We start from the raw sequence: 16,051 nt of genomic DNA on the forward strand, positions 1-16,051 counted from the left end.
GCACCATCGCCGCACGCGTCGAATAAAGAGCAAAGTCCTTACTTTCAGGTAGGGGTTGCCACCCCTACCTGAAAATCCTGGCTCCGCCATTGGTGACACGAGGACTGTGCCTTCTGGTACGCTGTTCCTGACGCTCGGAACTCAATGTCCAGCAAACTGCTTGCCGAGAGAAATTCAACCATCTCATCCTTTTCAATCTGGCCTTTGAATTCTCAAAGATTCAGAATTAATCATGTGATGCGCTGCTCGTCAATATTGTCAGCGGCGCAATATAAAGTCGTTTTCATATTTATTATCAGGGGAAGGGGGGCGGGGGGGGGGCATTGAGCAAATGTCGGCAGCCGTCCACGTCGACGAAAACTGGGCGCTCGGTCTGAGAGGCGCTTGTGATCGCGCTGTGTGTTTTACTACTGCCACCATCCGTTACCGGGAGACTAAAGTTTGGCAGCAATGACCAAGGAGATGGCATTGGCGTAAATGTAGATTATAAAATGAAGCCCCCCCCACCTCCCCCGTCCCATCCTAGCCCGTGTGTGTTTTCTTTGCGTTGTAATAGTTAACGTGCCGCATTATAAACCTGCCGACCTAAGTTTGTTACCCGGCCATGGCGATCTTCGGTGATATCCGAACCGGTTCCGGGTGGCCCTCTTGAATTCATCCAGCCCTAATTGAGTAAAATAATAATGGTAAAGTATGTCAACATTAGCACTCGGGGGAAGCAGAAGTGGCCAGGCGTGGAGCTGCCCACACCACCGTCTCGTGTGCTCTGCTGGGCCGTAATTATCGGTGCTCAATAACTGCACTGCGAAATACATTTTCCCACCGTTTTTGTGCAGCTTCTTAAAGATGATAAATAATCCCCATTGTATGTGATGTTTTTTACTGCCACACCTGTGTTCTTTCTGAGTCTCGACTGACAGACCCAGCCCCTCAGATATATCCCACGTGTTTGACAGAGGCAATGCGTACTCTGAAGTCTAAATCATTATTTTATGAATTCACGCTTATACACGGCTCGCACTTTTTTATATATATACAGTGCACATGTGCACACACGCACGCAAGATCCCACGGTTTTGGTTTGTAGCCTTGCAGCCAGTTGGTACAAGTACAGACATGTATACAAAGACTAGGGCACCAAGAGACACGTACACACGGACTTGTACACATACAAAAAACACACTGGTATATGAATAAATATTAGAGCCCGGCTACCATCCAATTATTTAAGTAATCCATTACTCTACCGATTGTCACTTTGATTACGCGACTAATTGGATACCAGGATAATATTTGAGGGGGGGGAGAAAGGCTCGCCTCTCTTACCATGTGTGCCGCTGGATCGGAGGTGATGTCATCAGAATCATCTGCCGGTTGCGGCTTGAAGGGGGTTTCCTGCCTTCAGGAGACGAGATGTGGGGCGGCCACCGTTTTTAAAGGGGCCTGAGTAATTGACCGTAGAAAACGTAGTCGATTGTAAAATGTAGCCGATTCGTCAACCTTAAAATCCCAGCTCCAGGGTCAAGTGCTGTTAGCGAGTCCCTATTAAGGCCTGCATGGCTACACCACTGCCATGATTTGCCATGTTTGCCTTCCCAGCGTTGATGTTCACATGCCACATCAGGTGCTCATTTAAGTCTGAGTTGTCCCAAGTGGAAGCGCAGTAGAGGCTCTGCTATGACTGGCTTCTGGTGCCATTCACGACCAGGAATTGAACCCAGCTCGCTAGGTTCATAGAGCAATGTGTGAATCACTGCACCACCGCTCCATACAGATACACGAGAAGAAACTGGATATCTGTGAAAAAGAGCTTCATAGTTCATCGGATTTCTCCAGGATAAATGAAGATTGTGATTGTGAAACAGCACTCGCCATTTGCCACTACGTGGCGGTGATGTCACCACAGTGTCTGTGCCAGACTAGGTGCACTTTTAATGCACATATGCATTTCCTTAAAAATTGGGTGAATTTAATTCACTGACTTCTATTTGGTAACCATGTCAGAGTCCACTGAGATTACATAAATAAATACAGTAGTTCGTGACATTTTAGACCTGAAGCTTTTTGAACCAGAAATTTGAAACTGAAAGTCTCTTTGTTAAGACTGCAACGTTAGTCCATCGGAGAGACTGGCCCCCTACCATAGGAATGTGTAGTTTCCGCAACTGTCCGATTGCTACCAAGCGACACCTTGACCTTTTGACAGCTATTGTTGTTCCAATTTCCTTTCCTTAATTTTTTCCGGCATTTATGACCATGACGGGATTTGGTTTGTTTGACATTAGGATGGACGGAGCTTCCCGTGTCTCTCCCCCCGAATCTTCGGCGCTGCGCCTTGCTCCTTTTGCAGACTCCCGCTTCCCCCACTCCACCACGGTCCCCCCCCCCCCGGGGCTCCCATCGTGACCTCGGCAGGCATCCGAAACCCTGGATACGGCCTCGCCACTGCCAACAATCGCCTGCCGCTTGCAGCTGCTGCCAGAGCCACCCCTCTTTGTTCCGGGGGGCCCATCTACAGTTCCCCCCCCCCCCCCCCCCCGCCGCGAAACCTCGACCGCCACCGCTCAAAATTATCCACCTCGTTATTTAACCAAAGCCATTCGAGCCCTGGCACCGAGTTGTTGTTTTTTAAAGAAGTTGCAGTTTAGCTTTATTCATTCTGCCAACTTTTTTCGGGCTGCTCATGGGCTTGTTTGCTCTCTCTTCCCCCCCCCCCCCCCCCCGTGATGCCTCGCGGCCAACATACTTTGCGTCTCGTCGTGTGTTGACGTTTTAATACCATTTTGACAGGGCACCGTGTGGTATCGGTTCATGAGAACCTGCTTTGCCGATGACTCTTGTCGAAGTCGGTCTCAAGTCTGCTGCTATTGCGGCTACAACGCCTACTCAAGTGCACCAACACCTTGCCCGTCGAAGATTTGACCATTTGTATCATATATTGACATAGTTGGTTGACCGCGTGCCCCTGTGGCTCGACCATTCGCGGTTGACCGCGAGATTCCTGTACGCGTTGTGACTGCACCGCTCGCGATTACGCTGCGGCGGAAGTACACATGGCGCCGTCTCCTCTCGTCTCCCGTGCAGCCCATCGTGGGTCCCAGTTCACGTGTTGCTCCCAGCGGGCAGTGAGGCAGTGAGGTTGAGCCACCAGCGATTTTTCTTCCTGTAGAAGTACATTAATGTGCGCTAAATTACAATTTTTCATTCTATACATTTTACCGTGCAAGTTGCGTTTTATACTATAGAAAATATTATTCATATTTTTATATTAAAACTACTTCCCGTTTCATTTTTCGATTTAAAGCTTTCATGTTTAGGTTAATGTCAGGTAACATAGTTTTCTCATTTGCTCTGAAGTTTGCGGATCGCAGATCTTCCGATTGCAGCTATTTTCAAGAACATAACACCCACCGTGAAGGGCAAGGACTTTTCTGTATTTTACTCGAATTAGATTATTTGCAACCCTTGAGTTAACTGATGTGTAGTTTACTACCATTGCATGAAACTGAAGCTCATGAACCCGAAGTTCCGGGTCTTTGACTCGCAATCGGAAGGTCACGAGTTTGAATCTAGGTCATGGGATCATTTGAGTCTATCGTCGTTATCACCATCATCGGTGCTCGCTGAGCTGCATTGGCTTCCTGTTGCCGAACGATAACATTTTAAGGTCGTGCTCATTACACAGAAAGTGCTTGCCGCAAATTAACCACAATACCTTGTTGATCTCATCAAGGAGCATAAACCACGCAAACTCCAATGAACTAAGATGCGCTTTCATTGTGAGGTGCTTCTGCGGCCGTCTGGAACGCTGTTCCTTCTGATATTAGAAAGCCACTGTAGCTATGCAATTTAAAATCTAGATTGAAAACTAATTTATTTTAGAACTGCTTTTTGTATTTCTTTTGTTTTCCTTCCGTGGCACCTCCAATTAGCATGTTTGGCACCCTCTATCCGGCCAAACAGAACATTATTGGACATGCGGTGGCTGGGCATGCGGGTCTACATGGCCCCAGCCATTGCGTTGGTTTACAATTGCGCACGCACACACCGATGCGAAGTTGAACACGGGGAAACGGACCTTGTCACTTGGGAGGGGGGGGGGGGGAAGAAACAGCTGTTCAGTGCAAGTGATTTGCCTTTATAGATAAGCCAGCAGAAGGACATTGTTTATAATAGACACAGCATCCTTACAGCTCAAACAGATATGGGCCAGCCTATCCGTGCTGCCCTGAACCAGTGGCTGACATTCCACCTTGCCATGGAAGTGGCCTCTGTATATACACAGGACGATCACTGTTGAATTCTCAAAGTAGTACTATTGACCCCAGAGTGATTGACCCCAGAGTGATAATAATAATGATGATGATGATGGACTGAGTTAAACCCTGGACTTGATGTGAACCCATGACATTCCGTGTGCGAGTTGACACTCCGACCGCAGTGACAAATCGGCCGGGTTAAATGAGGGTGGCGGCTGATTTTTAGGCCTATTATCGAGGCTTCAAAGGCTCGATTACATCACAATAATATTGTCAATCATTTACCCATGACAGTATCACTTAGTCGACGACATTGCAAAGGTTGACCGATTTCAGTTAATGAGAGTTTGGCTTTCGTGTAGGAGGAAGCCGGAAACCCCCGGCTAATACTCACAACTCGTAACAATGGAGCAACACTCGGCACTAACCACCCCCTGGCCACACCTCGCAGCCCCACACCTACAACACCTGGCAAGCCCCTGGTGGTCACTCATCCAGTTACTACGCAGGCTAGTAGCCTGCTTAACTTCCAAGAGCCAACGAGATCGGGCACATTCAGTGCCATTTGGTCGTGGACCGGAAGTTCCCTTTAACTCTCATGGCTGAAACATTGGAACCATGGTTATTAGAAGCGAGCAGGGTTGACAGGGGGTTGACTATGGGTGGACAATGGCTCAGTGCTCATGAAGGTTCCTTCTTCCATCCTCTCAATCTTGTTGGCACTGCCCAGGTATCAGCTGTCATCATCGACATGTTTTGGTTTAAGTGAGCTATTTTGGCCCGACATTAATCGGGGTTGTGTGCATACATGCGTGCATGCGTGTGAAGGTGCGTGCCTTGGCACATGTCACGCCTGATTGCATGCAGGTTTGTAAATGTGCGTTTTTCTGGGTGTCGTGCATCAGGACCGGCCCTGCAACGTACCACCCGGTCGGGCGTGGCGCTGTGCACCCACCCCCTCGTGTACCTTACCAGCCTTGATAGATGATCGCTAACCGAACTTGTCCCAAAGGTCTGTTCAGGCTATACGGGGGAGCGTGTATGAGAGTGTGTGTCTGTGCAGGTGCATGTGCGGGGATGTGCATGTGTCTGTGTGCCAAAAATTGCATATCGCATCACCCAATCGTGCACCACACCAGCTCTAAAAGGTGCTCACCGATAGAATTTAACCCGACAGTCTATATGCACATCTGACCTTCGTCTTTATATTATGTACTGTACACGTACGCACGTGTCCGTTCACGTGTCAGGGCATACAATTACATCTACCTGTCCTGTATATCTTCATAGAGTTCGGCTTAAACAGTTGCTGTGTGTGGGTCGCATGTGCAGAATGGGGTGTGGGCTGGTTACCAAGAAAGGCATCGGGAGTGGTCTCCACAAATGCGGTCACACAAGGGGGAGAGAAGACCTAAGAGCAGATGGGAGAGGGGAGGGTGGGTGCCGCTAGGGCTGATCTCGGTGGTCGCGTATGCGTGTCTGCCCTGAAGCCGCTGCGGGATGTGGCGGAGGGCAGAACGCTTTGGCAATGAAATGAGGAGGTGGTGGTGGTTGGTGGCATCAACGGCTTTGGCCGTGACGACTTTTGGATCTTGATTTTTTCATCTTGCCTCCTTCCTCCCACCCCTGCAGAGATTTCCACTCCCTGAAGCAGGAAGACGTCTTGAAAAACAACCACCTGGTGCGTGAGTTCACCTCTCGGCTTCTCTCGCGCCCCAGCGGCATTTAAAAATAAATAATGTTTGGTAAATTTCCCACCCCCCCCCCCCCACCACCAATTTCATCCCGATTTGTTCTATCGGCATCGTGTCGGGAGACAGAAGTATCCGGCGGCAACTCTCAGAGCGCAAAGTAAGAACCCAACGTGTAAACGAACGGCCCGAGGAAGCGGATGTCGCGGAGCTACCTGTGAGACGACCTCTGGTCCACAGAGGAGGAGGGGGGTGGACATTCCCACCCGCCCCGCTACGAGGCAGCAATGACCGGCGGGATGCGTTTCACGCAAGGACACGGCCTTGCTGATGAGAATTGGAGAACTCAAAACCGGCCCGCGGTGTTTTGCCGGCTCATTTGAACACCGGTCCCGCAGGCGGATAGTCGCAGGCGGACGAGGTTAAATGTTACGTTGATTTATTGGTTATTTATTATTCTCTCACGTATCTACAGACACCGGGGGAGGTCTCAAGAGGCGTTCACATTCATCGCGGCGGCGGGGGGGGGGGAAACCCAGATTTACATATGCACCTGTGCTCCCAAGGACACACACCGACAAGACAAAAACAAAGATCCCCCATATACCCTTGAACAGACTGTTGGGGAAAGTGCTGTTAGCGAGCACCGGTGAAGGCCAGCACGGCACACGAGGGGGTTGGTGGTCAGCACCACGCCCGGCCGCCTGTTGACCCTCTGGTGGCGGTGTACAGCGATTCACATATTCGTCACTGATGTTGGCTGTGAGTGGGAATCAAACTCGGGTACCACCGAGTGCAGAGCACAGCGCGCTCACCACTATGCCACCGCTCCTGGACACACACACACGTGTCCGAATCAAGTACAGCCAGTGTCTAAATGCATTGCATAGTATGGATGGACTGGCTCCTGCCATGGCAATGTTGAATTAACTTTAAAATAAAACACCTGTCATCCATGGTGACATCTCATAGCCACCATGATGATGATAGAGAGGGAGAGACACGCACACTCCAAACATACAGCAGGCGTCAGGGACGGGATCAATCCACGACCTCCTGTATACCAGGCGAGGTAGTTAACATTTCATAGCCACTGTGATGATGATGAGAGAGAAGAGACACGCAAACTCCAAATCTACAACAGGCATCAGGGTTGGGATCGAGCCCACGACCTCCTGTATACCAGGCGAGGTATACAGAAGGTCGAGGGGGAGGGGGGGGTGGGAATCTCTCATCATCAACATGCTCATGTATGCTCATGTATGCATGTATGCATGTGCATGCGCGTGCAGGCGTTCTCGGTGGCGGAGCGCGAGCTCGGCATCCCGGCGCTGCTGGACGCCGAGGACATGCTGGCGATGCGGGTCCCCGACCGTCTCAGCGTCATCACCTACGTTTCGCAGTACTACAACTACTTCAACGGACGTGCCCCGAGTAAGCACAGCGGGGCCGCGAGAGACTACTATCTGGGGGGTCACGGTTCAATTCGAATGATTTGTTTATTGTTGATTGTTGTAAAGTTCTGACCCACCCCGACTGGACATCTGTGAAAGATATCTTTACAGCTCATCGGATTCCTCCAGTATGAATCAATATTCTGATTCTGAATTCCAAGATTGATTTTGTAAACTTTTGTCGTTTTGTGCGGCTCGTGTGCTCCCTTGGCTGCAGTGTAACGTTAGCGTTTAATAAATAAAAACTGCCACGTTCGTCGCGAACAATTCCTTATCGCAGACCTATACGATGCGTTCATGGTCCGGTCAATGGCCCTTCTTCACACCAGAGAGAGAGATTTTAAATGATTGACATAACGTGTGTATGAATTAATTATAGTTTATTTATTCGCCTATGCGCAGTCCGTGGCACTTTTTGTGAGCGTGAGAGAAACTACGCAATTGTTCTATGCTGAGTGAGCGCAGTAAATGAGTGGGCATGCGTCGATTCATCATCTAAAACTGGTTCCCATGGGCCCTGTAAGTACAGTCCCTAAGAATCGTTCTCACTGTTTGCGTCATTGTGTCTGTCTTCCTGTGTATCTCCGTGTGTCTCTGCCTCTCTGTATGTGTGTCTGTCTCTCTGTCTGACTGTGTCTCTCCGCGTGTCTCTGCCTCTCTGCATGTATGTCTGTTTCTCTGTTTCTCTGTCTGCCTGTGTCTCTCCACGTGTCTCTCCACATGTCTCTGCCTCTGTCCCCGATTCAGTTGGAGGAGCCACCAAGAGGCCGTCGGGTCCTGCGGAGTCCGAGCCGTCCACCAAGAAGCCGACCCCCGCGGCGTCTGCTGCGGACAAAGAGAACGTCTTCAAGGTAAGGGCAGCACTCATATGCACGCACGCACGCACACGGGCAGCCACATACGGACAGACTCGCAAGTGCATGTACGTGGTCCAAATTTGGCCAATTTGCAAACTCGCCCACAAATTGGGAATTACATAGCGATTGCATAACCCCCTGCTGCGAAAGCCTGGCATGACCTCCCTTAAAGGAGTCATGAGACTCGATGAGGCTCTCCTGGGTAAAGAGGCCTTGCAATAACAATACAAATAATAGCAATATATAATTTCTAGTGCATGTACATGTACACACAAAACACGTACACATGCACACATGTATCCACACACAAAGACAAAGATCCCCCATATAACCTTTAACATACAGTTGGGGAAAGTGCTGTTAGCAAGCACCTATGAAGACCGGCACAGTACATAAAGGGGTGGTTGGCAAGCACAACGCCCGACCGCCTTTGTCTCCCCAGTAGCGATGTTTACACACTGCACCACGTACGTATTTGAGGTCGTTGGGTTCGTAGCGCAGCACGCTACCCGCTACACTACCACTCCCCGCATCGACAGACAAAGATTCCGCCATTAGTCTTCACAGACTGTTGGGACGAGCACTGCACGCACGCTGAGCGCTCCTTCCTGTCGCCAGGGTAACGCGGCGGGAGCTCAGCGCCATTCTCCCGCGCGCGTCCGGCCGGGGGGGTCTCTGGCATCGATAGGGGAGGGGTCCCCCGCCGGCGTCCACGCGCCCCCCACCGTCGCCGTCGCCGCGGCACCCCCCGCGGCCCAGGGCTCCACGTGTACGATGTGCGGCCTACGCGTGCACCTGGTGCAGAGGCACCTGGTGGATGGGCGCCTCTACCACCACAACTGCTTCAGGTGCGTGGTCGCACATGGGCCACGCGCCTGTGTGCTCGCCTGTGTGTTCACCTGGGCTCACACCTGGAACACGCGCTCACCTGAATGTGCATCTGGACACGCACCTGTGTGCTCACGTGTGTGTTCACCTGGGCTCACGCCTGGACACGCATCTGTGTGTTGACCTGTGTGCTCACCTGTGTGTTCACCTGGGCTCACACCTGGAACACGCGCTAACCTGTGTGTGCATCTGGACACAAACCTGTGTGTGCATCTGGACACGCACCTGTGTGCTCACCTGCGTATTCACCTGTCTGTTCTCCAGGGCTCAAACCTGTACATGCACCTGTCTGTCCACCTGTGTGTTAAAATCTGGGAAAGCCCATTTGTGATCACATCTGTGGGTTCACCTGCCCATCACACAGGGGCGAGTACCTGGCCATGCACCGAGGGTCACATTGCTTTACACACATCAGTGTTTACATATATAGGCGCACACCTTTGTAGATGTTGGATTAGTACTAGGGCTGTTCTGTTAATATTAGGGTTAGAGTTAGGATTAGTGTCGGACTTAGGATCCGAGACAGTATTAGGATCACAATTAAGGTTAGGATCCGTGTTGAGGTTAGGATCAGGGTTAGTGCTAGGATTAGGATCAGTTAGTATCAGGGTTGCGGTTGTGATCAGAGTTAGGGTTCGTATCAGGGTTAGTTTGAGGGGTTATGGTTAGGATCCGTGTTTGTAATCAGATTAGGATCAGGTTTTGAGGTTGTGAGTCTCAAATATAGATAGGGTTTAGCTTAAGGCTAGATGCCCTCCCTCTTCCCTCTTGCCCTCACCTTAAAAGCCTCCGGGAGCTGTGTTTGCTTGGTTTACCTGTGGCTACCGTGGGCAGGGAGGCTGCCGCTTCACACATTCTCACCCAACTGGTCTAGGCGGCGGGTGACGTGCGTGTGCGTGCATACCTGTATAAAGTCAAAAACAAAATCCTCCTGTACCCTTTAACAGACTGTTGTAGCACACACACACATCTGACTCTGCCTCTATGTGCTGCGAAGAAGGGCCATTGCCCGAAACGTCACCGATTGTTTGCTTTTTCCTTTGAAGGCAGTGTTTTTTTGATAAATCCGTTGAGTTGTTTTGTCATATAAAGACAAAACAAAGTTCAACGATTCCCCGTATAGCCTTTACCAGACTGTTGGGGCAAGTGGTGTGAGCAAGTACCTATGAAGGGCGGCCAGCATTGCATATAAGAATAATACTCGGCCGCCTTTTTTTCCCCATTGCTGATGAGCGCACACCACATCAGGTACTCGCATAAGAGAGTCGAACTCGTGTCGCCGGTTTGGTCATGTTATTCTCTGGCCACTACGCAAGTGGGTGGGCACGCCTTGACATCTGCAACTCCCACGGTGTGGAACACACTCCCGACGCTCCATATTTGCCAGATGTAGCCCCTTCCACGATGTAAGTTCCATCTCAAAGCCTTATTCTCTACGTCGGGCTTTAATTGAGTTGACGATGGTTGGGGTGCCCCATGTGGCTTGAGAGGTGCAACCTTCTTTCTGTGTTTATTGTTTTGCCCTTCTGTCTTGTACGGCGTCATGAGCTGCCGTTTTGCTTGAATTACGACTTACAGAAAATATTTTATTATTCCACAACCGCTCCACATGTACACCAACACAAAGACAGAGGCGGAGACTTTCCCTCGAGGCTATAACTGACCCATGGGGGAATTGCTGTTAGCGACACGAGGGGGTGGTGTGGTCAGAAACCTCTCTGCTCAAACTTTACCTCTCTGTTCAGGGTGGAAGAGGGCTGAGATTTGTGCATGGAATCTTGCACACGCCTGAATGTGCAACTGTGTGTGCATAGGAATTTTCCAACGGGCACGCGTGTGCGCGTACGTGTGTGCGCGTACGTGTGTGTTCGCATAAGTATGACGCACGTGTGCAAGTGCAATTGTGTACGTGTGTGTGTGCGTGTATGTGCACATAGCCTGGCACAAGCACCATGGTAACATCACCGCCACTTCCTGGTGAATGACGGTTGTTGTATATAGGTCAACTTAGCCTCAATTGAGTACCCTGGTCCGGTGTGTAGACATCGCTACTAGGGAGACAAAGGCGGCCGAGGGTGGTTCTGGCCACCCACCCCCTCGTGTGCCGTGCCGGCCTTCAAAAGTGCTCGCAAACAGCACTTGCCCCAACAGTCTGTTAAGGCTATACGGAGAATCTTTGTCTTTTGTGTGTCTGTGTGCATGTGTACATTTGACCGTTCCACTGTCACATTCCTCGGCATGGTGCCGTGTCGCCCATTCAACCGGCCACCGCGTGGCCGCGGTACTTTGAGACGAAAAGATGAAAAGCGTGGAAAATCACAGCACGGACCATCGGCACTCCAAAAAAAACCCACACCACCCCCTCCTTACCCGCATCTCCTCCACTCCCTGCCCTGCCCCCACGCCCATCCCAAACCACACACAACTTTTACCGGACGCCCCCACGATCTTCCCATCGGTCCGCTGCACAACGCGGGCTTTATTTCAACTTCTGTTCCTTTTCGTTTGTCCATTTGAGCTCTTTGTGCTCGACTCGCAGCTTCGTTCTGAGACGCACAGCCCGTCCCCAGGTCCCACCCCGTTGGAAGCCCGTGGGCAGCGTAGACGCACGGGTCACAAGGGGGGGGGGGGTGGTGGAGGCGACGGCTGCAGAAAGGAATGTCGCTGACTGTCAGAATATTCTTCCGAACCAAAGTCCCACTGTTTACGTGGGGGTCGACTGCCCCAATTATTTCTCTCCCTGCCTGCACATCTCATTCTGTGCCTCTGCGCTCATCACGTCCATCATTTTTACACGGAGATCCGTACACTTACGTAGACACCAATATACTCGCACACACAAATAACATGACGGCAATGACGATGATGATGATTTTGCATGACCAATGAAGAGCAACTATTACACATACACGAGCAACACTTACGTGATCCATAGACTTGTATAGAAAAATACATACCCATCGACTTCTTCCAAGCCCTAAGTCACACTCGCATGAGGTCAGCGACTGATGTTATTTCTCCATGTGCTTCCATATTCTGTTGCTCCTCTCTACTCGCATCCATTACCTTCATACTTCGTTCTAGCGGGTCTCTGTGTGAGTCTGTGAATCTCTCTGTGTGAGTGTGTGGGTTTTTCTGTGAGGCTCTGTGTGACTTTGTGGGTGTCTTTGTTAATCTGTTGGTCCCTCTGAGTCTCTGTATGAGTCTGTGAGTCTCTGTGCGAGTCTCTGGTTCTCTGTGTGAGTCTGTGAGTCTCTGTGTGAGTCTGTGGGTCTGTGTGTGAGTCTGTGGGTCTCTGTATGATTCTGTGGGTCTCTGTGCGAGTCTCTGGTTCTCTGTGTGAGTCTGTGGGTCTCTGTGCGAGTCTGTGGGTCTCTGTGCGAGTCTCTGGTTCTCTGTGTGAGTCAATTGGTCTCAAGTCTCCAAAGTCCTTCTTGTGCATCGTCCTCGTCTCTTCTCAACACGTGCCCAAACAACCTAACTCTCTCCTCCGCGACCTCGACAATATGCTTCCTATTCTTGGTTCTTTCGGTAAAGTCACGTAGAATGGAAATAATAAAATAATCAAAATACAACATAATATTATATTATAAAACATAATATAATACAAATAAAACAAAATATAATAATCTATTATAAAATATAAGAATATTATAAAATTGTATTATTTTATTATTTCCCTTCTACGTGACTTTACCGAAAGAACCAAGAATATGAATCCCTGTAGTCGCGAAAGCTTTAAATCGAAATATGCTTCCTGTCCCCATTGGCTGTACGGTCAGTGTCCTTGCCCAGGCTCACTCTTGCGAATCTACAAAGCGGCGCCGGCATGGAAATGCAGGTTCGGATGTGGCGGCCGAACAAATTGTGGGGCGACGCGAGTCAACGTGACGTCTCTAACGTGCATTACGCTCTCCAACCCGAGTCTTCGTCTGTCCGTCTTTAGGCGTGAGGCCAAGTGCGCGCCGTCCCCTCCCACGTCCCTTTGCACAATCTTCATCTTTTGTTCCGTTTTCTTCGGCGGGGGCGGGGGGAATGAAAGTCGCTTCTAAAAATCCCGTAAACGGTGGCACGTCCACTGTCCCTGCCCTTTCTCCACCCTCGTTTGTTCACTTTCCCCTCTGCCTCCCTCAATTTCTCTTTCACGTTCCTTCCTGCTGCACTCTCACCACCTTTGTATCCTTCTATATCTCTGCGTCTCCCAGCTCTCTCTCTCTCCGTCTCTCTCCCTCTCTCATCGTGCGCTTCTGCGGCCGTCTGGAACGCTCTTCCTTCCGATATTAGGAAGCCACTGGAGCTATGCACTTTTAAATTTAGATTAAAAGCTAATTTCTTTAGAACTGCTTTGTGTGTTTAGTTTGTTGTCCTTCCCCTGCACCTCCGATTAGCACGGTTGGCTACGTACGGTGTATAAGAGGTTCAACATACATATATACTCTTTGGTTCTTTTGGTAAAGTCACGTAGGTATAAAATAAAATAAATCACGACGTTTCGGGCGGACGTTTCGGGCGGAACACAAGCGCTTGTGTTGAGCCCGAAACGTCGTGATTTATTTTATTTTATACCTACGTGACTTTACCGAAAGAACCAAAGAGTATGGATTCCTGCAGTCACGAAAACTTCAAATCAAGATCATACAGAAATACATAGCCGTCTTTCTCACACAGACGCTCAACAGCTTATTCACTCTTGTTCCTGTACCCACAATTCCCCTTTATCTCATTGTTCTCCCCCTGCTTTCCTGCCTCAAAATATCTCTGTTTTTGTCTCTTCACGTCTCTCATATCTGTGTGTGTGTGTTCTCTCTTTGTCTCTCCATGCCCCTCTCTATTTCTCTGTCTGTCTCTCGATTTACCTCCTGGTCTTTGACCTCTCTATCTCTCTACCCTGGTCTCCCGCCCTCTCATGCACAACGGGAGTGCCACCACACAAAGCTTATGAACCACACCGCGACGCAGCACCCTGGAGGCTCGGGTTGATGGGTTGCATAGAGATGCTTGCACGCTATGGATACTGTTCGCCTGTCGAGCTATGACATGGGCAGCAGTTGGCCAGGACAGCAAGCGGGTTGCTGTGATTTCCCTTGCAACCCCTTGTCTGCATGTATTTCTCTCGGTGTGCTCCAGTTTTCCCGCACGCACAAAAATACTCCTCGAAAAAAGGAATTGGTGGTCCTAAATCAATGACGTAATTATTAGAATCATTCACAATTCCTATCCCGGTCTCTCTCACCCTCGGTAATTCCCTTTACCTACCCCTCTATATTTGTCTGCGTCTCTCTGTCTCTAACATGGCTGCCTTCCCTTCTGTCCCTCGACCCCTATCCCTTAACCCCCCCCCCCCCACTGACCCCCCCCCCCCCCACCAGATGCAAGGAGTGCAGCAACACCCTCATGCCGGGGACGTACAAGGAGGGCAAAGAGCCGGGCACCTATGTGTGCCAGCACCACCGGGCCAGATCCATCTACGCCACCACCATCAACGCCGGCACGGGCACAACCACCGCCACCACGACCACTCCCGGCACAGCCACCACCACCACTACCGGCACAGCAGCCACCACCACCACTCCTGGCACAGCCGCCACCACCACCACTACCGGCGCAACCTCACCACCAGCAGTACCAGCTTCCTGTCCTCTCGGCTGATGTCACCAAGCACAGCCAGCAGCAGCAGGGCCACGCCAGGCCGAGACGTGCCGACGATCGGCAAGTTGAACGCCACGGCCACCCCCACCATCTCTCAGCCGACCACGCCGTCAGCAAGAGAGGGCAGGGGCATCGGCGCAACCTCCCCGAGCCCGGCCGCGCGTCTCACCGTGTCGCCCGTGCCGGAGAACAGCCGCACCAGCAAGGCCAGGGACACATTCTTCTTGTCGACGCCGGCGTCAGGGCAGACGGCGCCGGGCTGGGATAGATTTGAGCAGAAACTTTCGGGTGGCGGGAGCTCGGACACCCCCACCTCAGGCCGGAGCGGGACCCCCGCCTCCCCGCGCTCGGACAAGAAGCGACACGAGGAGAGAGACAAAGCCATGGAGAACGCGCGGCAGCTGCTAGCGAGGCGCCTGCCGATTGGGCAGAGGTCAACGGTGGCGCCGACCACCAACGACCTCTCACCACCGTCTTCCGGAAAACTCTCACCAACTTCCAGGAAACGCTCGCCGGCCTCCGGTAACCTCTCGACAACCTCGGGCGAGACCCCCACGGTGACGCCCGCCGGCCACACGCCGATCCCCTTGCCACGTCGCACCATCCCCGAGCTCGTGCCGTCAAAGTGGGAGTCGTCAGTGTCTCCCGTGCCCAAATACACGCCCAGTGCCACTCCGGAGAAGTCTCCCACCAGGACGAGGTTTGGCACGGGCGACACCGGTGTCGGTGGCGGCAGCGGCGGCAGCGCCGGAACTAGTCGCTCCCCGGTGGCTTCGCTCGCCGATTCTTCCGTGAAGACTCCCGGTTCCATCTACGCGGGTGAGACGCTCGCACCGAATTGTGCTTGTACGAGTCGGCGACGTTCAAAATCGCGCAAATGTTATGCCCTGCTGTATCTCCCGAACAGGCATGTTCTCTCCTTCAGCGAACTTGTAAGGACGCGACTTTTGTTGAATTATTTTTAAGTTGTTCGATCACTGCTAAACTATGACCCCTGAACCGTTACATTTCGTGAAGTTTACAGAGTACCGGGGGGAGACGCGTGCAACACTCAAGTCTCGTCCCCCACGGTGGCGAGATGTTAACTACCTCGCCTGGTATACAGGAGCTCATGGGATCCATCCAGACCTGGACGCCTGCTGTATACTTGGAGTTTGCATGTTCTCCCCGTGGTTGCGTGGATTTTTCTCCCGGTCCTCCGGTTTTTCCCTCCACATTTAGAAACGTGCGTTTAGAGTACTTTGCTGCTATAA

The 16,051-nt window shown here is 51.3% G+C and overlaps 1 protein-coding gene across 1 annotated transcript in view; it reads left to right on the forward strand.

Annotated features, from left to right (window-relative positions):
* Positions 1-16,051, forward strand: part of LOC133347985 (MICAL-like protein 2) — a 39,373-nt gene that overhangs the window by 9,782 nt on the left and 13,540 nt on the right. The window contains 6 exon segments of the mRNA XM_061560757.1: positions 5,892-5,940; positions 7,243-7,384; positions 8,152-8,255; positions 8,880-9,109; positions 14,519-14,757; positions 14,760-15,617. Coding sequence (XP_061416741.1) covers positions 5,892-5,940; positions 7,243-7,384; positions 8,152-8,255; positions 8,880-9,109; positions 14,519-14,757; positions 14,760-15,617 — 1,622 coding nt within the window.

Source organism: Lethenteron reissneri, chromosome 26 (assembly GCF_015708825.2).
Source record: "Lethenteron reissneri isolate LAM-NWPU_2019-01 chromosome 26, ASM1570882v1, whole genome shotgun sequence".
Taxonomy (NCBI): domain Eukaryota; kingdom Metazoa; phylum Chordata; class Hyperoartia; order Petromyzontiformes; family Petromyzontidae; genus Lethenteron; species Lethenteron reissneri.